The 23,733-nt window shown below is 51.7% G+C and overlaps 2 protein-coding genes across 12 annotated transcripts in view; both read right to left on the bottom strand.

Annotated features, from left to right (window-relative positions):
* DNM2 (dynamin 2) overlaps positions 1-8,609 on the bottom strand; it is a 107,564-nt gene extending 98,955 nt beyond the window's left edge. For 8 of the 11 annotated variants that reach the window (XM_032251771.1, XM_032251765.1, XM_032251767.1 and 5 more), the window contains exon 1: positions 8,206-8,609. In XM_032251771.1, the coding sequence (XP_032107662.1) occupies positions 8,206-8,366 (161 nt within the window). In that variant the 5' untranslated portion in view covers positions 8,367-8,609. The remainder of the gene's footprint in view (positions 1-8,205) is intronic. The other 3 variants (XM_032251769.1, XM_032251768.1, XM_032251763.1) reach the window with 1 other exon arrangement.
* A 3,357-nt stretch (positions 8,610-11,966) lies between these two features.
* QTRT1 (queuine tRNA-ribosyltransferase catalytic subunit 1) lies at positions 11,967-21,268 on the bottom strand. Its single transcript, XM_032251772.1, has 10 exons — positions 20,986-21,268; positions 20,680-20,748; positions 20,443-20,581; positions 15,781-15,859; positions 15,547-15,662; positions 13,018-13,156; positions 12,690-12,765; positions 12,447-12,556; positions 12,281-12,368; positions 11,967-12,201 (listed from the first exon to the last, which is right to left on the bottom strand). Exons 1-10 carry the CDS (start codon positions 21,226-21,228, stop codon positions 12,049-12,051), a joined length of 1,212 nt encoding a protein of 403 aa, XP_032107663.1. The 5' UTR covers positions 21,229-21,268; the 3' UTR covers positions 11,967-12,048.
* Between the last annotated feature and the right edge of the window lie 2,465 nt (positions 21,269-23,733).

Below are 23,733 nucleotides of genomic sequence, written 5' to 3' on the forward strand. Positions count from 1 at the left end.
ACCTAGCAAGGGCCATTATCCCTCAATAAATAACTCTGAAAAAGCACTTGGACAGCCTAGAGCGAAGCTTTGGAGAAATCCGTCTTCCTGGTTATAAACCTAATCCCCAAACCAGCAAAAACAAACTAAGAATCACATGGGGAGACAATTCACATGTGGGGTGAGGGCACAGTATGTCTTTCCAGTCTTTTCACTGAGCAAATACAATTGTTTTAAACAAGATGGGATCCAACAGTCCATTTCATCTGGTACCAAACAGGTCTGGTGCAGCTTTCTGGGTCAATAGATTCTTTTAGATCCCTCTGAGTAGCCAGTTGATAGCTGGTTGCCTGGGCACGCTCATCCGGCCAAATCTCCTATCTTTGGGCTTCTTTTGGGGAGACAGAGTCTCAATCTGTCACCCAGGTGGGAGTGCAATGGCACACTGAAACCTCCGCCTCCTGGGTTCACATGATTCTCCTGCCTCAGACTCCCAAGTAGCTGAGATTGTTACAGGTGCCCACCACTACGCCCAGCTAATTTTTGTATTTTTAGTAGAGACAGGGTTTCACAATGTTGGCCAGGTTGGTCTCGAACTCCTGACCTCAGGTGATCCACATGCCTTGGCATCTCAAAGTGCTGGTACAGGCGCCCACCGCCACACCCAGCTAATTTTTGTATTTTTAGTAGAGACAAGGTTTCACCATGTTGGCCAGGCTGGTATCGAACTCCTGACCTTAAGTGATCCAGTGCTGGGCATTTTTTCTCCCAATTTCTCACCACCATACACAAAATGGGTGTAGATAACTCTTCAAGGCCAATTATTTGTTTGCAGCCATGATTCCTGAGTAGAAAAGAACCAGGAACATGAAATGTCGACCACCTCTGGTCGACATTTCAGGGCGTGGCTGCGTGTCCTGGTCCTGGCAGTGTGTCCGGGTCCTGGCGGTATCCCCAGAGCTAGAACATTGCCTGCACTGATAAGACACTCCATTTATATCAACAGAGTAATGATGAATTCCCTCTCTTTATGGAAAAAGAAACTAAAGCCGGGTTTGGTGGCTCACATCTGTAATCCCACTACTTTGAGAGGCCAAGGCAGGAGGATCGCTTGGGCCCAGGAGTTTGAGACCAGACTGAGTAACAAAGTAAAACCTTGTCTCTACAAAAAAAAAAAAAAATTTAATTAGCCAGGCACAGTGGGTGGCACACCTGTAGTCCCAGCTACTCAAGAGACTCAGGTGAGAGAATCACTTGAGCCCAGGAGTTGGAGGCTACAGTGAGCCATGATTATGCCACTGTACTCCAGCCTGCGGGACAGAGCAAGAGAAATGAAAACAATAACTGTCATCGGAGTCCTAATCCCAGATAAATGGAGACAAGAACCAACCAACAAGACCACAAATACTACCTGTTTCACAAGGATTTTCTATGTGATTCTCAGTCCTCTCCCAGGAGGCAGAGACCACCATGCTCCCATTTTCCAGATGAGGAAACTGAGACCCAGAGAAGTGAGGTCACTCTTTTGGTGTGTGGCAGCATCAAGACTTCCCTATTCCCACAGATGCCTCTAGACTGTCCCAATTCCAGAAGGCCCAGTACCGAAGACCACCCTGGTCGAGCCTTGCATGGCCTTCTCTTTTCTCTTTTTTTTTTTGAGACGGAGTCTCACTCTGTCACCCAGGTTGGAATACAGTGGCACAATCTCAGCTCACTGCAATCTCCACCTCCCAGGTTCAAGCGATTCTCTTGCCTCAGCCTCCTGAGTAGCTGGGCCTACAGACATGCACCACCATGGCCAGCTAATTTTTGCTTTCTTTCTTTATTTATTTATTTATTTAGAGACGGAGTCTCACTCTGTCACCAGGCTGGAGTGCAGTGGTGCAATCTCCACTCACTGCAACCTCCACCTCCCAGGCTCAAGCAATTCTCCTGACAGCCTCCTGAGTAGCTGGGACTACAGGGGCATGCCACCACACCCGACTAATTTTCGTATTTTTCATAGAGCTGGGGTTTCACCATGTAGGCCAGGATGGTCTCGATCTCTTGACCTCGTGATCTGCCCGCCTCAGCCTCCCTCCCAAAGTGCTGGGATTACAAGCATGAGCCACCACGCCCAGCCTATTTTTTGTATTTTTAGTAGAGATGGGGATTCACTACATTGGCCAGGCTGGTCTCAAACTCCCAACCTGATGATCTGCCCACTTCGGCCTCCCAAAGTGCTGGGATTACAGGTGTAAGCCACTGCAGTTGGACATGCATGGCCTTTTCAAGACGCAATTTGTCATTGCCCAGAAGGAAAGTCAGTGGAAACAGAAGTTGTCATTTCCAAGTAGCTCTAAACTAATAAGATTCGTTAAGGGACAAACCAGCCCAAGGAGCACAACACATGCCCCTCCATCTGGCAGGGCCAGGAGCCAAGGGGCATCCAATGTATACCGGTGCGGCACCCACCCACCGAGGCAGCAGCAGTGCCCAGGCAGCTCATCCACATCTCCCTGGAGAGATTCATCCCCAAAGGCCAAATTACAGCTGGAAATGCCAGCATCACTGGCACAGCTGCTTCTTATTAAAAGTTAAATGGTGTGGGGCAACTACACGTGTTGGGAGTCAGCTCACTGAGAAAATCGAGTGGAAGCTGGAAATCAAAGGGGAGAGCCCTCAGCCTGACCAGGTGCAGAGGGACAGTAACAGAACCAGCTTTCCCTCTGCTCAGACAGCCTCCCTGCCCCCAAGGTTCATGGCCTGGTCCCACCCTAATGCCTCCCAGATCTCATCTCCCTCCACAGGCCTGCAAAGCTGGCCTCCGGGCATCCTCCCACATCAGGACCTTTGCACTAGATGTTCTTCCCCAGTCTCCACGGGTTCCTTCCTCACCTCCTTCAAGGCTCTGCTAAAACATCACCAACTTCCCTGTTTAAAATGTGCCCCCTGCAACTGTGTTCTCTCCCTCATCTGGTGCCTTGATCCGTTTTTCCATCATAGTTATCATCTTCAACCATGCTTCTCCTTTCTCACTCTTTCGCCCAGGCTGGAATGCAGTAGCGTGATCACAGCTCACTGCAGCCTTGAAATCCCAGGCTCAAGTGATCCTCTGGCCTCAGCCTCCTGAGCAGCTGGGATTTCAGGCATCACCAAGTGATCCTCTGACCTCAGTCTCCTGAGTAGCTGGGACAGGAGCCATGGAGCTGGGCATCACCATGCCCACCTGATGTTTTTTATTTTTTTTGTAGAGACAGGGTCTCACTATGTTGCCCAGGCAGGTCTCCAACTCCTGAGCTCAAGCCGTCCTCCCGCCTGCATGCCAAAGAACTGGGATTGCGGGCCTGAGACACAGCGTGGTCCGTGTGTCCTTTATCTGCTTCCTGCTGAAAGCCCAGCTTCTCCAGGGCAGGAGTTCTGGTAACTTGCTCAGGGCCATGTCCCCAGGCACACAGTGAAAGTGCCCAGGAAACATTTTTCAATGAACAAATGAACAACATCTAATGTTTTAAGCACTTCTATGCCAAGCCCTCTAAACTGTCTCATTTAATCCCTATTCAAGAAAGGGAAAGAAGTGCTATTATAACTCATAGTTTAAAGAAGTGAGGGCTGGGCATGGTGGCTCAAGCCTGTAATCCCAACACCTTGGGAGGCTGAGGCAGGAGGATCACCTGAGTTCAGGAGTTCGTTACCAGCCTGGCCAACATGGTGCAAAACCCATCTCTATTAAAGACAAAAATTGCCAGCTACAATGGCTCACACCTGTAATCCCAGCACCTTGGGAGACTGAGGTGGGAGGATCACTTGAGGTCAGGAGGTCAAGACCAGCCTGGGCAACACAACAAGGCCCTGTATCTATAAAAAATGAAAAATTAGCCAAGCTTGGTGGCATGTGCCTGTAGTCCCAGCTACGTGGGAGGCTGAGAGGTGGAAGAATCACTTAAGCCCAGGAGGTCAAGGCTGCAGTGAGCAGAGATCGTGCCACTGCACTGTAGCCTGGGTGACAGTGTAAAATAAAAATAAAGTAGAGGGATTGAATCCCCTGCCCAAGGTCTCACAAGTGTCAAATGACTGGCACCAGGTGACTTTACCTGCCCTATGGGTTGAAACAGATAAATCAGGTCTATCAACAGCCCCATTTCCTAGCTGAGGAAACTGAGGCTTGCAGAGGTAAACCTCAAGGGACCAGACCCGTCCTGTGCAACTGAAGCTGGAGGCCTCAGCCTCTTCCTGCTCTGGTTAGGGTGAGGGAATGCCCAAGGCCTTCCCTCTGGCCAGCTCCTGGGGCTAAATGACAAGGGTAAAAAGGGAGCAATGTCCTCCTTTCTCCTTAGGGCCACAGTTCTATCTGCTGGTGCAGAGCAGACAAGCCAGGGGTCTCAAACTCAAAGGTTCCAGGGCTAGGAGGCTCCAGGCAAATATGAACTGGGCCTGGGTGAGTGCCAGGGAGTAGTGGGGACTGCGGCAGCTGGAGTGGCCTTAGTCTGATGGGACAGTGACTGCTGCTTCTGAAATCGAAGCCATTAGTGCCACAAGAGACAAAGGCTCAGCAAGGCCAGGTAATACCGATTATAACAACAGCAACCATGCTTATAAGACCCTTGCACTCGGCACACACTCACCCATCCAGGCCCCAGGGTACCAGTTACCACCCTCAGCTTACAGAAACGGAATTTGAGGCCCAGAATGTCAAATAGACGTGGCCGAGTTGCACAGCCAAACGTGGTGGAACCAGGCCTTAGGCCCACGCCCTGTGCACGACACCTCTAAACTCTATAGATCTGCCTGTCTTAGTGCTACAAGAAATCCAGACATCAATTGGAAATCTAACTTTTAAAAGTTGGCAGCTCACTAAAAACAAAAGCTATGAAGGTAAAGCAAAAGACCCAGCAGGCAGGCCTCAGCCCCCAGAGCTAGCGATCTATACCTCCAGCTACAGGGCTGAACTATCTGGGCCGTTCCCACTGGGTCCATATCCTTACAAAATCCAGGCTGGGCGTAATGGCTCACACCTGTAATCCTAGTGCTTTTAGAGGCCGAGGCAGGAGGATCACTTGAGCCTAGGAGTTCGAGGCTTCAGTGAGCCAGGACTGCACCACTGTACTCCGACCTCAGCAACAAAGAGAGATCCTATCTCTTACCCAAAAAAATAAAATAAAATATAAGTGAGCCTTGTCTGAGCCCCTCATACCCAAAGAGAGATGTTTTTGCAACTTTGGTTTTCAGGCACTGAATTAATACTCTTGACTTGGCCAGGCATGGTGGTTCACGCCTGTAATCCCAGCAGTTTGGATGGCTAAAGTGGGCGGATCACCTGAGGTCAGGAGTTCAAGAACAGCCTGGTCAACATGGTGAAACCCCATCTCTGCTAAAAATACAAAAATTAGCTGGGTGTGCTGGCATGCACCTTTAATGCCAGCTACTTGGGAGGCTGAGGTAGGAGAATCGCTTGAACCCAGGAAGTGGAGGTTGCAGTGAGCTGAGATCACGCCACTATACTCCAGCCTGGGCAAAAGCCTGAGACTACAGTTAAAAAAAAATACTCGTAACAAGCAACTCCTACATTGCAGGATTCCAGGAGGTTACCACAGAAGCCAGCTCCATACTGGCCAGCAGCTGCCAAATACCATGGCAGACAGGAGGGAAACAAAAGGGGTAGAGGGACTGAGGAGAGGTAAGGACAAGAGAGACCCAGGTTCCCAAACCAGAGCACCAGACTCCTCCTCACTTAAGAATGTTCTCCAGGGAGAAGGTTCTGCTCAACTATCTGAGCCTCAGTTTCCCACTTAGTAAAATAGGGATCATAGTAATGCTGCCCTCATAAGGCTTAAGTGTGTCACTTGAAAGCACTTTCATTCTGGTTAGCTTTCATCACTGATAGGAAAGGAACCAGCCAGATAAACAGCAGCAGCCCCATCCATGTACACCTACTGTGTGCCAGGCACTGCAATAGGTAAGCACTTTCTTTTCTTTTCCTTTTTTTTGAAACAGGATCTGGTTCTGTCACCCAGGCTGGACAGTAATGGTGTGATCACAGCTCACTGCAGTCTGGACCTCCTGGGCTCAAGCAATCCTCCCAGGACCAACCTCCTGAGTTGCTGGCACTACAGGTATGAAACTATTATCCTACCCGGCTAATTTTTTTATTTTTTGTAGAATGGGGTCTTGTCATGGTATCCAGACTGGTCTTGAACTCCTGGGGTTGAACGCGGTGGCTCATGCCTATAATCTCAGCACTTTAGGAGGCCAAGGCAGGCAGATCACCTGAGGTCAGGCGTTTGAGATCAGCCTGACCAACATGATGAAACCCTGTCTCTACTAAAAATATAAAAATTAGGTGGATGTGGTGGTGCATGCCTCTAATACCAGGTACTTGGGAGGCTGAAGCAGGAGAATCACTTGAACCAGGGAGGCAGAGGTTGCAACGAGCCGAGATTGCGCCACTGCACTCCAGCCTGGACGATAGAGTGAGACTCTGTCTCAAAAAAAAAACAAAATTTTTTTAGGAGAGTAAACCAAGACTTAGGCCAAGATAACTGTGCTAGATCACAAGGCAAATGAAAGAGATAGAGCTTTGCAAACACCCCCAGCAGAAGCCTGGGCAGGCGGAAAGACGGTCACTCAGTCCAGACGAGATCAAGCCAGCCCCAGCTGGCTGCCAAGTCCACACCTTTCCACCACTGGTAGACAGAAGGCAATGCGCCAGAGACAAGGCAGCAAAGGAGGAAATTCGTGCTGCTGGGAGCAAAGCCCCAAGACTCTGGGATAATAGACACAGGGCCTTACCAGCCAGGTGGCCTTGGGTGAACAGGGTCCCTTTTGAGCCTCCCAGCTCAGCTAAGGTGGGGATGACAACAGAGCCTCCACCCCATCCTCACTTGGGATTCAAGATGTTGAATCCAGAAAGAACATTATCCCTTGACACTGATAACAACAATAACAATGACAATAATGACAGGAGGAGGATGTTATCATTTGGCAGCCACACCACTGAAAATGAGTAGTTCCTGGAATGGTGAACTGGCCATCCATCTGGGAGACGAGAAAGGCAAGAGGGTTGGTGGGAGGGAGAGGTGGCTGCTGGGGCTGTTCCATTCATTTGCTTCCTGGATCCTGGAAACAGCCCAAAGAGTGGCGTTTGCCCACTGGGCAGACTGGCACACCGTGACTTCTCAGGGCTGTCCAGAGAAGGCTACATCCCAGCGCTAGCCGCTGAGGCCCGATCAGGCAAGAAGCCCCTTCCCAGGCTCCAAAGGAGGACCCCCAATTTGCAGGCTGTAGCTAGGAGGTGGGCCCCAGTGCTCTAGTGCCCTGGAAGGAACCCTGAAGTAAGGTACCCCCAGGGTCCTCCTTCCAACTGAGAAGGGAAGTGGGGTTCAAATCTCATCTTTCAGCTCCGTTCTCCCCTCTACCCTCCCGCCACCCCCTTACAGAGGCATTGGGCCAGACACTCGGGGTAGTCATGAGCACACTAGAAGACGGACAGACAGACATAATTCACTTGGAAGAGAGAAGCCTGCGTTAGCCAGGATCCAAGCTATAAGAGTCAGCCTGAGAGAACCAGACAACAAGGTCCCCTAGGAGCCAACTAGCCAGTCAGATAGTGGAGGTCAGCTGGTGTCACCCAACAGAGGGATTGCTCAGTATTAAAGTCTGTGAGGGGCACGGATGGGCGGCCAGACAGCAGAGGTCACCATGGACAGCCAGCCAGACAGCAGGGTGCTGCCAGGTGGGACTGGACAGATGGACAGCCAAATGGTGGTGGCAGGGAGGCTTGCCCAGGACAGAGAGACAGCCAACCAGACAGCGGGGGCAGCTCCAGATACAAGAACAAGCCAGCCTGACGGCAGGGGTCGCCCCAATAGATAACTAGATGGCCGGTTTCACCTCTGATAAACGGACAGCCCGAAAGAACTAAGGGGGATCTACCCCAGACGCACGGGCAACCAGATGGCAGAGTTCACCCACGAAAGCTGGGACCAGATGGACCTCAGGGATCCAGCGCACCTCCGGTCCTACGGCCCTCCGACCCATGACACTGCCCCAGGGGCCCCGGCCTGCTCCCCAGACCCTGCAGGGAGACCTCCGCCCAGGGCGTCCCACAGGGCCCGCCTCCTCGTCCCTGTCCCCGCCGCGGGCACGCAAGCGCCGCAGTTACGCCGGCGGCGCAGGGCGCGCCATTCCCGGTCAGCCCTCTGCGCCCTAGGCCGCCGCCCGCCCGCGGTCCCCGCCGCTCCCGCTCACCGGCCCACGAAGTTCTCCAGCACCGAGCTCTTGCCGGCGCTCTGGCCTCCTACCACGGCGATCTGCGGCAGGTCCAGGTGGCAGCTCTGGCCGATGGAGCTGAAGGCGTCCTGCAGCTTGTTGACCAGCGGGATCAGCTCTTCCATCCCGCGGTTGCCCATGGCGCCGGCGGCCCCCGGCCCGAGCGCCCTGCGCTCCCTGCCCGCCGACGACCCTCAACGACCTGTCCCCGAGGCGTCTGTACCGTTGCTCCCCGCCTGCCCGGGCCTCGGCGCGACGCCCGCTCCCGGCTCGGCCTCACGGTCGCCGCCTCATCCGGTTCTCAGGCGACACCCGACCCGAGCGACCTCCCGCCCCGGCCCCGGGGCTGCGCCCAAAGCACTCTTTCCGCACGCGATTGGCCCGCTGCGTTGCCACTCGAGCACACAAGCCAATGAAAACGAGGCACGGGCCTATGGTTGAGTAAACCTTCCCCCTGGGGACCGTCTTGCGGGCTTATTGGACAAGAGAACCGTCACTCACTGTGATCAAGAGCCAATAGCGACAGAAAGCAAGTTGTCAAGAGAGGAAGGAGGTGTTTCAGAAAAATGCACGTTGGCTCCGCCCATTGACAAAGTTACACCATCTTACTGGCAGCGAGAGGTGCCAGTCGACAGTGTGGACCAATGGTGTCAGGAATTGAGCTACTACCTAGTTCCCTAAGAATTTTCCATTGGTTCATATAAATATCACTCCGTTGCTCCAGCCATCCAGGCAGAAGAGGGCGGGCTTTAAAATCCGAATCTTGACTCTGATTGAGAACCATACGTGTCAATCAGAAAAACTCAGGTTCTTCCTTGTGATTGTTGGATAACTCCAACAGTCTTCTGAAGTACAGGATAGGGCCCACCGTACTCGCTCAAGGGCGACACCTCGTGGTGAGATCCGATGTTCTGATTTTGAGTTTCCGGTCACTGGGGAAAACTACCAGTCCCAGAACTCATCACAGTGCCAAGCCTTCAAACCGGCTCTGGGAACATGGTCCCAATGCTCTCTGTAGATGGGCGAGGCGAAGCCAATGCTTCCTAGGGAGAGAACGCAATAAAGTCACGCCTCCACGCCTTTGTAAATGCTGTGCCCTTTCTGCTTTGCTCACGCCCCATCTTGACGCCGCTAACACTCCAAATTTTTTTTCTTCTGAAACGGAGTCTCTGTCACCAGGCTGGAGTGCAGTGGCGCGATCTCGGCTCACTGCAACCTCTGCCTCCCAGGTTCAAGCGATCCTTCTGCCTCAGCCTCCCAACTAGCTGGGACTGCAGATGTGTGCCACCACGCCTGGCTAATTTTTGTATTTTTAATAGAGACGGGGTTTCACCATGTTGGCCAAGATGGTGTCATCTCTTTAACTCGTGATCCGCCCACCTCGGCCTCCCAAAGTTCTGGGATTACAGGCGTCAGCCACTCCAGCGTTTTCCCCTGCTTCTTCAACTTTAGCACAAAAAGAATCTTTTTTTTTTTTTTTGTGAGACAGAGTCTCACTCTGTCGCCCAGGCTGAAGTGCAGTGGCGCGATCTTGGCTCACTGCAACCTCCACCTCTCAGGTTCAAGAAATTCTCCTGCCTCAGCCTCCCGAATAGCTGGGATTACTGGTGCGCGCCACCACACCCAGCTAATTTTGTATTTTTAGTAGAGGCAGAAGTTTCAACATGTTGGCCAGGCTGGTCTGGAACTCTTAGCCTCAAGTGATCCGCCCATCTCGGCCTCCCAAAGTGCTGGGACTACAGGCGTGGGCCACCGTGACCAGCCAATGAATCGTCTTTTCTTGGAGACTGGGTCTCACTCTGTCATCTGGGCTGGAGTGAAATGGTGCACTCATAGCTCAATTCATCTGTGCTCAAACGATCCTTCCGCCTCAGCCTCCGGAGTAGCTGGAACCACAGGTGTGTGCAACTATGCCCAGCTAACTATTTTTATTTTTTTTGTTTGTTTTCAGATGGAGTCTTGCTCTGTTGTCCAGGCCAGAGTGCAGCAGCATGATCTCGGCTCACTGCAACCTCCACCTCCTGGGTTAAAGCAATTCTCCTGCCTCAACCTCCTGAGTAGCTGAGGGATTACAGGCACGCAACAGCACGCCTGGCTAATTTTTGTATTTCTGGTAGTGACAGGGTTTCACCATGTTGGTCAAGGTGGTCTCGAACTTCTGACCACAGGCGATCTGCCCTCCTCGGCCTCCCAAAGTGCTGGGATTACAGGCTTGAGCCACTGTGCCCGGCCTATTTTTTTGTTTTTCGAGACCAAGTTTCTTGTTGCCCAGCCTGGAGTGCGATGGCGTGATCTCAGCTCACTGTAACTTTTGCCTCCCAGGTTCAGGCGATTCTCCTGCCTCAGCCTCCTGAGTAGCTGGGATTACAGGTGTGCACTACCACACCCGGCTAATTTTTGCATTTTTAGCAGAGAGGGGATTTTACCATGTCAGTCAGGCTGGTCTGGAACTCCTGACCTCAGGTGATCCACCCACCCCAGCCTCCCAACATGCGGGAATTATAGGCGTGTGCCACCACACCCGGCCATTTTTGTTTTTGAGACAGAGTCTCACTCCAATGCCCAGCCTGGAGTGCAATGGTTCAATCTCGGCTCATTGCAGCCTCAACCTTGTGGGCTCAAGCGATCCTCCCACCTCAGCCTCCTCAGTAGCTGGGAGCACAGATGCACATCATCTGTATTTTTTTGAAAAGATGGGAGTTTTGCCATGTTCCCCAGGCTGGTGACAATCACTAGTCTCAGGAAAAAAAAAAAAAAAAAAAAAGGGCTGGGCTCAGTGGGTCACACCTGTAATCCCAGCACTTTGGGAGGCTGAGGCAGGTGGATCACCTAAGGTCAGGAGTTTGAGACCAGCCTGGCCAACATGGTGAAACCCTGTCTCTACTAAAATTACAAAACTTAGCCAGGCGTTGTGGCACATGCCTGTAGTTCCAGCTACTTGGGTAGCTAAAGCATTAGAATTGCTTGAACCCAGAAGGCGGAGGTTGCAGTGAGCTGAGATCGCACCACTGCACTCCAGCCTGGGTGGCAAGAGAGACTGTCTCAAAAAAGAAAAAAAAAAGGTTAAGCCTCATCTCTCTTAAGAGTCAGACTATGAGAAGTATAAGCCTTAAAGCCAAGATACCATATCTTTTCTTTTCCTTTTTTTTTTTGAGACGGAGTCTCCCTCTGTCACCAGGCTAGAGTGCAGTGGCACAATCTAGGCCCACTGCAATCTCCACCTCCCAGGTTGAAGCGATTCTCCTGCCTCAGCCTCCCAAGTAGCTGGGACTACAGGTGCGCCACCACCCCCAGCTAATTTTTGTATTTTTTTAGTAGAGACAAGGTTCACCTCGTTGGCCAGGATGGTCTTGATCTCTTGATCTCATGATCGTCCGCCTCAGCCTCCCAAAGTGCTGGGATTATAGGTGTGAGCTACCATAATCCCAGCACCTGGCCAAGATACCATTTATTTGATGGTGATCACCTTGGGAAAGTTACCGCCCTTCCCTGGGCCTGTTTCCTCAGCTGTGAAAATAGAGAGGCCTCCATGGTGTCTGAGGGGTCTGGGCCCCAGGAACCAGGCTGCTGCTCCCACTCTGGGGCACCCCCTACACGATGGGCACTGGCGGGTGATTTCCAGCTATCAGCTGCTGCCATCGTGATGTGTTATGATTGGTCAGAAGGGGAGATATTCAACCACAGTGACGCTCAGACGGGAGGGGGACCCAGACAGGCCAAGAAGACACAGACACACTCTGTAAGTCACAATTAAAAAAAAAAACAAACTTCCAAAAAGAAAGCTTTCAGTATCTTCTAACACCTCCCTCCCCCAATGCCAGGTCAGCCCAGTGTGATTCCCACGGAAGCCAGGGCGTCAGTGGCCCAGGTGGGACAGAGGGTGGGGTCCCCGTACATGGTGCCCATGAAGTCCCGCACGAAGTCCGGGAAGCGCTTCTCCACAATGCTGGTGCGGACTGCGCTCATGAGCTGCAGCTGCGGGGAGGGGAGGTCAGCGTGGGGCGTGGGCGCCTGGGACACACCCCCGCCAGCTCTGCCCCGGGCGCTGGCTCACCTGGTAAGCGATGTTGTGCACCGTGAGGTGGTGCAGCGCGGCGGTGTTGTCGCTGTGCAGGAGTGCGTGCAGGAAGGCGCGGCTGTGACTGTAGAGCGTCAGGGGACAGCTCAGCACAGCCGCCCCGTCCCCTCCGCGCCCCGCCCCAGCTCCCCATCCTGCCTACTTCTGGCACGTGGGGCAGGTGCACTCCGGGTCTATGGGGCCGAAGTCCTTCTCGAACACCTTCTTCCTCAACTGCAGGTTCCCGGTGGGCACCAGGGCAGAGCCAAAGCGCTACGGGAGAGAAAGTGTGAGGGAAGGGGCGGTGTCACACAGAGCTTCATTCTCCCGGGCCCTCCCACCCTCGAGCTTGCCTCCTAGTCCCCCACCCGTCTCCCGCCCTGACCACCTTCTGCCAGAGCCTCACCGCTGTCCGTGTAGGGAAGACACAGTCGAACATGTCACATCCAAGAGCCACGCAGACCACCAGATCCGTGGCATAGCTGGGGTTGCAGCCATGGGGGGAGGGGGGCAGAGAACCTCAGGGGCTTCCCAGGGCCCCTCCCACCCCTCACATGGTCCCAACTGGGCCATATTCCCTCAGAACAGCCTTAAAGGGACAGCCACGTCCTCCTAGTTCCCCCAGATCAGAGCTGTGTCCGTTTCCCCCAAATGCCACCCCCCAAGCAGGGCAGGGGGTCCCCAGGAATCCACTCCCCACGGGTAGGGCTCTGGCTCCCCTATCCACAACATACCCAACCCCCATCAGATATCTGGGCTTGTCCTTAGGCAGCCGAGAGGTGCTCAACGCCACCATCCGCCAGAACTGTGCCTTGCTCTCACCCCCGCTCAGGCCACCGATGGCAAAGCCAGGCACGTCCCGCTTGGTCATCTCTGAGGGTACAGGGTAAGGTGAGGGCAATCACAGAAGAGGAAATGCAGCTGCTCTTCAATCCCAGAACAGACCCTGCCTAGACTTCCAGAGTCCCTCAGGGAGAGAGACAGAGAAACACACAGAGACAGAGAGACAAAGACAGAGATGGGCTGGGCGTGGTGCCTCACACCTGTAATCCCAGCACTTTGGGAGGCCAAGTCAGGTAATCACCTGAGGTCGGGAGTTCAAGACCAGCCCGGCCAACACAGTGAAACCCCGTCTCTACTAAAAATACAAAAATTAGCCGGGTGTGGTGGCACATGTCTGTAATCCCAGCTACTCCAGAGGCTGAAGCAGGAGAATCGCTTGAACCCTGGAGGCGGAGGTTGCAGTGAGCCAAGATCGCCACTGCACTCCAGCGTGAGTGACAAGAATGAAACTCCTTTTCAAAAAATAAATAAATAAAAAACAAAGGCAGAGATGGAGAGGGAGAGGGACAGGGAGACAGAGGAGAGGGTCTATCAGTCTGTCTGTCTAGGGGCTGGTGCTGCTGCTGATCTCAGCAAACATTTACTGAGTGCGTGCTGTATGCAAGACCGTTTCCTTCAATCCTCAGAAGAGGCACAGCCCACAGTCCTTAAGCTGAAACTGTTGGAGCCAGATGTGTTTCAGAAATTGGAATTTTCCAGATTTGAGAACAGTAAACATCCCATATGTTGTTACAACAGCCTGTCAGGTAAGGCGTGGTGGCTCACACCTGTAATCCCAGCACTTTGGGAGGCCAAGGCAAGCAGATCACTTGAAGTCTGGCGTTCAAGACCAGTCTGGCCAACATGGTGAAACCCTGTCTCTACTAAAAATACAAAAAGTAGCCAGGCTTGGGTGCACGCCTGTGGTCCCAGCTACTCAGTGGCTGAGGCAGGAGAATCTTTTTTTTTTTTTTTTTTTGAGACAGAATCTTGCTTTGTCGCCAGGCGCCAAGCTGGAGTGCAGTGGTACAATCTCGGCTCACTGCAACCTCTGCTTCCCGGGTTCAAGCAACTCTCCTGCCTCAGACTCCCGAGTAGCTGGGACCACAGGCACGTGCCACCACACCCAGCTAATTTCTATATTTTAGTAGAGACAGGGTTTCACCATGTTGGTCAGGATGGTCTCAATCTCTTGACCTCATGAACCGCCCGCCTCGGCCTCCCAGAGTGCTGGGACTATAGGCGTTGAGTCACCACACCCGGCCAGGAGAATCTCTTGAACCTGGGAGGTGGAGGTTGCAGTGAGCCAAGATCACGCCACTGCAATCCAGCCTGGGGAACAGAGCAAGATTCTCTCTCAAAAAACACCCAATAGCCTGTCATCAAACACTGTAACATTTCGGCCACAAAATATGTGAAGACTTCTGGGGGTAAGGAGCAAGGGTAGCAAGAGCATTAGGACAAACACCTAATGCATGTGGGGCTTAAAACCTAGATGACAGGTTGGCAGCTGCAGCAAACCACTATGGCAAATGTATAACCTATGTAGGAAACCTGCACATTCTGCACATGTGTCCCAGAACTTAAAGTAAACATTTTTTTTTTTTGAGATGGAGTTTCACTCCTGTCATCCAGGCTGGAGTGCAATGGCACAGTCTCAGCTCACTGCAACCTCCGCTTTCCAGGTTCAAGCGCTTCTCCTGCCTCAGCCTCCGGAGTAGCTGGGATTACAGGTGCCCAACTGATTTTTTTTATTTTTAGTAGACACAGGGTTTCTCCATGATGGGCAGGCTGGTCTCAAACTCCTGATCTCATGTGATCTGCCGGCCTTGGCCTGTATGCCCAGTCAAAGTAAAATTTAAAAAATATAAAGTGAAGACTTACAACAACTGGGATAAAAATGAGAGATCCACATTAGCCATGAAATGAGCTGGCTGGGTGCGGTGGCTCACATCTGTAATCCCAGCACTTTGGGAGGCCAAGGCAGGCGGATCACCTGAGGTCAGGAATTCAAGACCTGAGGTCAGGAGTTCATCACCCTGGCCAACATGGTGAAACCCCGTCTCCACGAAAAATACAAAAATTAGCCAGGCATGATGGCGGGTACCTGTAATTCCAGCTACTTAGAAGGCGAGACAGGAGAATCGCTTAAACCCGGGAGGTGGAGGTTGCAGTAAGCAGAGATAGCGCCAGTGTACTTCAGCCTGGGCTCCGCAGTGCAACTCCGTTTCAAGAAAGAATACTAGAAGACCATGAGCTACTGGAATTATGGCCATTCTCTCAATACAGTCTACTGCACATGGCCTGAGAACCTTTGCTACGGCTGTTTTTTCCACCGCTGTGCCCTTCCACCCATTAGCAATCGAGTGCTGCCATGTGCCAGGCCCATGTGGAGACCTCCGCAATGGTCAGGCCCTGGGCCTGCCAGTGCCCGGCTCTACCTTCAAGGCAGGTGGCCCGGAGATCTGCATCCAGCCCCCCCTGGATAATGGCGAAGAGGTTCTGCTTGTCCGGCCGCTGATGGGCTGCAATGCACCGGTCTAGCCAACGGATTGACCTGCAAGGGGGCCCAAGGCACAAGCCTCAGGAGACTTGTGAGGCGATGGGAGACAAGGCTACGGAACCAGGATCCCCACCCCCCACATGCCCCACATATATACAGAGCATGCACACACCTGTACATGGCCTCCTCCACGCGTGGCCCGGTCACGGTGCTGCTGACCACGTCATCCAACTGCATGATGATATCTGAGCCTGACAGTGAGACAGGGGCAGCATCACTGGGAAAGCCCCCAGTGCTTGAAGACAGCCTCCTGTCACATGGGGACAAGTGAGGCTTCCCCAAGAGCACCCCCCATCCCCCGTCTTGCTACCTCCCACATAGCTGTCCCAATCTGTTTATGCAGCAGCCAGAAGTAGCTCTACAAAATGTGCCTTTGATCCTGCCTCTCCTCAGCTTAAAATCTTATGGTGTTACACAGAATAAAAATCCTAAAATGTACAAAGGGATTCCTTAGTGCGTGGTGTGCCACAGTAAGATTGGGAAACCAAACTTCCATCAGTAGGGCTCAGCTGGCCAGGCGTGGCGGTTCATACCTGTAATCCCAGAATTTGGGAGGCCGAAGCGGGCAGATCATCTGAGGTCAGGAGTTTGAGATGAGCCTGGCGTGGTGGCAGGCGCCTGTAATCCCAGCTACTTGGGAGGCTGAGACAGGAGAATTGCTTGAACCCAGAAGGAGGTTGCAGTGAGCCGAGATCGCATCACTGCACACCAGCCTGGGCAACAGAGCAAGACTCACTCCATCTCAAAAAAATTAATAAATAACTGGAGCTTTGAACACTGGCCAGATATTTGAAGATGTTAATGAATTACTGTCAACTGTTTTTAGATGGGGTGATAGTATTGTGGTGATATATATATACATATATATATATATTTTTTTTTTTTTTTTTTTCTTTTTTGAGACGGAGTTTCACTCATGTTACCCAGGCTGGAGTGCAATGGCGCGATCTCGGCTCACCGCAACCTCCGCCTTCTGGGTTCAGGCAATTCTCCTGCCTCAGCCTCCTGAGTAGCTGGGATTACAGGCACGTGCCACCATGCCCAGCTAATTTTTTGTATTTTTAGTAGAGACGGGTTTCACCATGTTGACCAGGATGGTCTCGATCTCTTGACCTCGTGATCCACCTGCCTCGGCCTCCCAAAGTGCTGGGATTACAGGCTTGAGCCACCGCGCCCGGCCTTTTTTTTTTTTTTTAATAGAGAGAGGATTTCATCATGTTGGCCAGGATGGTCTCGATCTCCTGAACTTGTGATCCACCTGCTCGGCCTCCCAAAGTGCTGGGATTAAAGGCGTGAGCCACCACACCCGGCCTCTATGGCTGTGTTTTTTATTAAAAAAAAACAACTCTTATGTTTTAGAGATAGGGGATTTGCTGCAATATACTACAGATGATCTAAGATTATGAAATCAACCAAAGGATGGGTGCAGTGGCTGATGCCTGTAATCCTAGCACTTTGAAGCTAAGGTAGGCAGATCACTTGAGGCCAGGAGTTCAAGACCAGCCTGGGCAACATGGCAAAATTCCTTCTCTTCAAAAAAAATACAAAAATTAGCCAGGCGTGGTGGTTTACACTTGTAGTTGCAGCTACTTGGGAGGCTGAGGTAGGACACTCACTTAAGCCCAGAGGCAAAAGTGGCAGTGAGTGAGTTCATACCACTGTACCAACCAGCCTGGTTGACAGAATGACACCTTGTCTCCGGAAAAAGAAAAAAAGCCCATGAGATATCACTGCAGATCTTATGAAATCAAGAAGATAAGAAGAGAAATAGATATACTTTCTTTTTTTTAAAGAGACAGGGCCTTGCTCTGTCACCCAGAAAGGACTGTAGTGGGGAATCATAGCTCAATGTAACCTGCAACTCCTGGGTCTCAAGCAGTCCCCTAGTCTTAGACTCTGGAGTAGCTGGACTATGGCTGCCTGCCATCATGCCTAGCTAATTGTTTTAATTTTGTAGAGATGGGGTCTAATCATGTTGCCCAGGCTGGTCTCAAACTCTTTTTTTTTTTTTTTTTTTTTTTTGCGACAAAGTCTCACTCTGTCGACAGGCTAGAGTGCAGTGGCACAATCTTGGCTCACTGCAACCGCAACCTCCACCTCCCAGGTTCAAGCGATCCCCCTGCCTCAGCCTCCCGAGTAGCTGGGACTATAGGCACGCATCACCATACCCAGCTAATTTTTGTATTTTAGTAGAGACGGGGTTTCACCACGTTGGACAGGGTGGTCTCGATCTTTTGACCCTGTGATCTGCCTGCCTTGGCCTCCCAAAGTGCTGGGATTATAGGTGTGAGCCACCATGCCCAGCCTCATGCTTGTAATACGAGCACTTTGAGTGGTCAGGGCAAAGGATCGCTTGAAGCCAGGAGTTCAAGACTAGACTAGGTAACATAGTGAGACCCTCATCTCTACAAAATCTTTTAAAAATTAGCTGGGAGTGGTGCTGTGCACCTGTAGTCCCAGGTACTCTGGAGGTTGAAGTGGGAGAATCACTTGAGTCCAGGACGTCAAGGCTGCAGTGAGCTGAGATCACATCATTACACTCCAGCCTGGGTGACACACAGATCCTATGTACAAAAACAAAAACAAACAGGCTGGGTGCAGTGGCTTACGCCTGTAATCCCAGCACTGTGGGAGGCAGAGGGTGGCAGATCACTTGAGGCCAGGAGTTCTAGACCAGCCTGCCCAACATGGTGAAACCCCATCTTTATTAAAAATTAGCCGGGCATGGTGGCACGCATCACCTATAATCCCAGCAACTTGGAAGGCTGAGACAGGAAAATTTCTTGAACACTGGAGACAGTGGTAGCAGTGAGGCAAGATCACACCATTCCACTCCAGCCTGGGTGACAGAGTAAGACCCTGTCTCAAAAAAAAAACAACAAAACAAACAACAAAAAAAAAACCCTATATAGGCTGGGTGCGGTGGCTCAAGCCTGTAATCCCAGCACTTTGGGAGGCCGAGGCGGGTGGATCACGAGGTCAAGAGATCAAGACCATCCTGGTCAACATGGTGAAACCCCGTCTCTACTAAAAATACAAAAAATTAGCTGGGCATGGTGGCGCGTGCCTGTAATCCCAGCTACTCGGGAGGCTGAGGCAGGAGAATTGCCTGAACCCAGGAGACGGAGGTTGCGGTGAGCCGAGATCGCGCCATTGCACTCCAGCCTGGGTAACAAGAGCGAAACTCCGTCTCAAAAAAAAAAAAAAAAAAAAAAAACCCCTATATATATGGGTCTTCCTGCATCTTTGGGTCTTCATTTCTAAAGACTCCTGTGTCACATAAAACAAATATTAAATAAACTTGGGCCAGGTGCAGTGGCTCACACCTGTATTCCCAGCATTTTAGGAGGCCAAGGCAGCCAGATCACATGAGGTCGGGAGTTTGAGACCAGCCTGGCCAACACGCAAAACCCCATCTCTACTAAAAATATAAAAAACTAGCCAGAGGCCGGGCGCGGTGGCTCACGCCTGTAATCCCAGCACTTTGGGAAGCTGAGGCGGGCGGATCACGAGGTCAAGAGATCGAGACCATCCTGGTCAACATGGTGAAACCCCGTCTCTACTAAAAATACAAAAAAATCAGCTGGGCATGGTGGCGCATGCCTGTAATCCCAGCTACTCAGGAGGCTGAGGCAGGAGAATTGCCTGAACCCAGGAGGTGGAGGTTGCGGTGAGCCGAGATCGCGCCATTGCACTCCAGCCTGGGTAAAAAGAGTGAAACTCCGTCTCAAAGAAAAAAAAAAAAAAAACTAGCCAGGCGTGGTGGTGTCTACCTGTAATCCCAATTACTCGGGAGGCTGAGGCATGAGAATCGCTTGAACCCAGGAGGTGGAAGTTGCATTGAGCCAAGATCATGCCACTGCACCCCAGCCTGGGCAACAGAGCAAGACTCCATCACAAAAATAAACAAACAAACAAACAAAGTCTTACAGAAGTAAGGTCAGGGCTCTAAAATCAGTAAAAAATTGCAGTAATAAATAGTCAAATTAATCTGTAGCCTTTTCTCCTGTTATTGAGGTTTTTTTGTTACAGGTGCTCCTTTGTTATAGGGACTTCAGCCATAAATCTAAGATAACAAAAAAATATATATTTCTTCCACCCTACAGTGTCAATCTATTAGGATGATGAGGGGAAGAGGGGTGTTGACCCTGTGTATCCATGGTTCTTTAAAAGGTTCAGAAAATGTTAATTCTCTTTGTCAAGAAATGGGGATATTAGGCCACCCACGGTGGCTCACGCCTATAACCCGAGCACTTTCGAAGGCAGAGACAGGTAGATCACCTGAAGTCAGGAGTTCGAGACCAGCCTGACCAACAGGATTAAACCTCGTCTCTACTAAAAATATAAAAAGTTAGCCAGGCGTGGTGGTGGGAGCCTGTAATCCCAGCTACTTGGGAAGCTGAGGCAGGAGAATGGCTTGAACCCAGAAGGTGGAGGTTCCAGTGAGCTGAGATGTACCACTGCACTCCAGCCTGGGCAATGGAGAGAGACCCCATCTCAAAAATAAATAAATAAATAAATAAAATAAAAATTGCAGTAATAATACTTAAGCTACTACATGGCCAGGGTGGAGATTCACTGACATCATTTTATAAGCAGTTGTCAACAATCCTACCAAAGACCTGCTATTATGTATCCCTGCTTTGAGTTGGCTCAACTGAAGCTCAGGGAGGAGTGACCTGCTCAAAACCACACAACACCCAAAGAACAGGACCTGTGTCACCTCCACCCCCTGACAGACAGAGTAAGGGGAGGCTCCCCGGGGTCCTCTCACCCAGCGCGTTCTGGATCTGCACGGATTTCTCCGGGCTCAGCAGGGTCTCATTGCCGTCGTAGGGGGAGCGGAAGCGGACGCCTTCCTCCGTCACCTCGGACAGAGACACCAGCGACACCATCTGGAAACCGCCGCTGTCCTAAGGGAAACCCCACCGCAAGGCTGTCAGCGGGTGGAGATGGGGGACCCCTCACTCCAGAGAAGTACTCTGGAACGCCGGTTCTCTCCTCAGCTCACCGTTAGCAGATTATGAGGCCAATTCATGAAGCCGTGGAGACCGTTGGCTTTCTGGATCAGCTCGGGTCCCTGGGTTGATGGGATAAAGTGTCAGATTAGGGGTGAACGCGTTCCTGGGGGCTCTTCTTGGGGGACAGAGCTGGCCAGTTTTAGTCCCTGCTGCTTTCACGCCCATCCCAAGGCCCAGTCATGGGGGACGCTCAATACGGCTGATCGATTGACTTTGGGAGGAGTGTCCGAGTCTGGGGGGCGTTCCATGGCTCCCCAGGCCTCGCTGCTTCCCCTCTAGTCGCAGACCCCACCCACCGGCCTTAGACCCAGATGGTAGGTATTGCCCAGACAGATGCGGCAACCCAGAGCGTCCAGCTGCTCGGTCGTGATGCCCTTCATGGTGGCCTGCGTGCCCACTGGCATGAACACAGGAGTGGCCACTGTCCCATGCGGCAGCCGCAGCTCTCCTGCGCGGGCCCTGGAGCGGCTGCATTCGGCCACCAGCCTCATGATCCTTGGGGCCGACTCCACAGAAACCTGGGTGGCCGCTCCCGCCATCTTGACTGCCGGAACCACGTGGGCAGTACCACACAGTGGGCGGCGCCATGTTGGCTGCTGTCACGTGACCGCGCGATGCTTTCTGGAGCCCGGGAAAGCGTCGGGGGACCATGGCAACGGATTTGAACCGCTGGTCCTGGCTGGGTGCCCACTTAACTCCTACTCGCAGCACACTAAAGCGAAGAATCAAAGTTGAGCTGGGAACGAATCCCATCCTTAGCGCTTTCGAGCTACAATCAGAGACTCTTTTAGCCATAATTTTAACTTGCGTAAAATGTGACGAATTACAGCATCTCAGCATAAAGACGTTGTAAATATTGAATCAGGATATTGTATAGATCTTTACACAGTGGTTGGCCCAAGTTGCAGTGAGCTATTGATGGCGCTTTTGTTGCATCTTGTTCATTGCTTTGTACCAAGAGATCAGTACAGGACCTGGCACATAGTAAGTGCTCCGTTAGCATTAGTTTATTCAAAGAGGGAGGCTGGGCGCGGTGACTCTCGCCTGTAAATCCCATCTATTTGGGAGGCCAAGGCGGTAAATCAGTTGAGCCCAGGAGTTGGAGACCAGCCTGGGCAACATAATGAGACTTCGTCTCTACAAACAAAACAAAAAATCAAAATTTAGCTGGGCGCGCTGGCGCTTCCTGTAATCCCAGCTACTTGGAAGGGTGAAGCGAAGGGACCATGTGAGCCCAACAGACAGAGCCTACAGTGAGCTGTGATCCAGTGCACTGCAGCCTGAGAGACACAGTGAGACCTCGTCTCAAAAAATAAAAAAGTTAAATTAAGGAATCCTGGATTTATAGAAAAGGCTAAGGCTCACAATCTGGCCACAGTTATTCCTTCATTCATTCAGTGTACATCTATATATACATACCCGACTAGTATCCAAGCAAGGGGAGGAAGGGTCACAGATATATTGAGTGCCAGTTGTGTTCCATTTATAATAATAACAAAGCGGCCGGGCGTGGTGGCTCACGCCTGTAATCCCAGCACTTTGGGAGGCCGAGGCGGGTGGATCACGAGGTCAAGAGATCGAGACCATCCTGGTCAACATGGTGAAACCCCGTCTCTACCAAAAATACAAAAAATTAGCTGGGCATGGTGGTGCGTGCCTGTAATCCCAGCTACTCAGGAGGCTGAGGCAGGAGAATTGCCTGAACCCAGGAGGCGGAGGTTGCGGTGAGCCGAGATCGCGCCATTGCACTCCAGCCTGGGTAACATGAGTGAAACTCCATCTCAAAAAAAAATAATAATAATAATAATAATAATAACAACAACAAAGCCTGGCACAGTGGTTCTTGCCTGTAATTGTAGCATTTTGGGAGGCCTAGGAGGGTGGGTCATTTGAGGCGAGAAGTTTGAGACCACCCTGGGCAACACGGTGAGATCTTGTCTCTACAAAAGTAACAAAATATTAGCCCAGTGTAGTGATGCGAACCTGTAGTCCCAGCTACTTGGGAGGCTGAGACTGGAGGATCACTTAGGCCTGGAAGTTTGAGGCTGATTAGGCTGCAGTGAGCTGTAATATTGCCACTGCATTCCAGCCTGGGTGACAGAGTGACACCTTGTTTCAAAAACAAAACAAAACCTAATGTGATATATAACTATGTAAACCCTGGCAGGTGCAGTGGCTCAAACCTGTATCCCAGCACTTTGAGAGGCCAAGGCAGGAATTTCACTTAAGGCCAGGAGACTGATAGCAAAACCCTGTCGGTAGAAAAAGTTTAAAACATTGGCCAGGCGCAGTGGCTCATGCCTGTAATCCCAGCACTTTGGGAGGCTGAGGTGGGTGGATCACTTGAGGTCAGGAGTTCGAGACCAGCCTGGACAATTTGGTGAAACCCTCTCTCTATTAAAAATACAAAAATTAGGCCGGGCGTGGTGGCTCATGCCTGTAATCCAAGCAATTTGGAGGCCAAGGTGGGCGGATCACCTGAGGTCGGGAGTTCAAGACCAGCCTGACCAACACGGTGAAACCCTGTCTTTAAAAATACAAAAATTAGGTGGGGCGTGGTGGCTCACGCTTGTAATCCCAACACTTTGGGAGGCTAAGGCAGGCAGATCACAAGGTCAGGAGTTCAAGACCAGCTTGACCAATATGGGGAAACCCCGTCTCTACTGAAAATACAAAAAATTAGCTGGGCATGGTGGCACACACCTGTAATCCCAGCTACTCAAGAGGCTGAGGCAGGATAATCACTTGAACCCGGGAAGCAGAAGTTGCAGTGAGCCGAGATCAAGCCACTGAACCCTAGCCAGGGCGGCAGAGCAAGACTCCATCTTAAAAAAAAAAAAAAAATTCGCCAGGCATGGTGGTGCCTGTCTGTAGTCCCAGCTACTTGGGAGGCTGAGGCAAGAGAATTGCTTGAACCCGGGAGGCAGAGTTTGCAGTGAGCCGAGGCCAGACACGGTGGCTCACGCCTATAATCCCAGCACTTTGGGAGGCTGAGGCAGGCAGATCATGAGGTCAGGAGTTCAAGACCAGCCTGGCCAACATGA

The sequence above is a fragment of the Sapajus apella genome, unplaced genomic scaffold, assembly GCF_009761245.1.
Source record: "Sapajus apella isolate SASKATOON/1434 unplaced genomic scaffold, GSC_monkey_1.0 scaffold77, whole genome shotgun sequence".
NCBI lineage: Eukaryota > Metazoa > Chordata > Mammalia > Primates > Cebidae > Sapajus > Sapajus apella.

Excerpts from the sequence above, each read along its gene's own strand:
- QTRT1 (XM_032251772.1), bottom strand. The coding sequence starts at position 21,228 with ATGGCGGGAGCGGCCACCCAGGTTTCTGTGGAGTCGGCCCCAAGGATC. Across the intron at positions 13,157-15,546 it reads CCGGGCCACCTGCCTTGAAG|AGATGACCAAGCGGGACGTG; the intron begins GTAGAGCCGGGC and ends CTGTACCCTCAG. Across the intron at positions 12,766-13,017 it reads AGATATCTGATGGGGGTTGG|CTATGCCACGGATCTGGTGG; the intron begins GTATGTTGTGGA and ends CTGCAACCCCAG.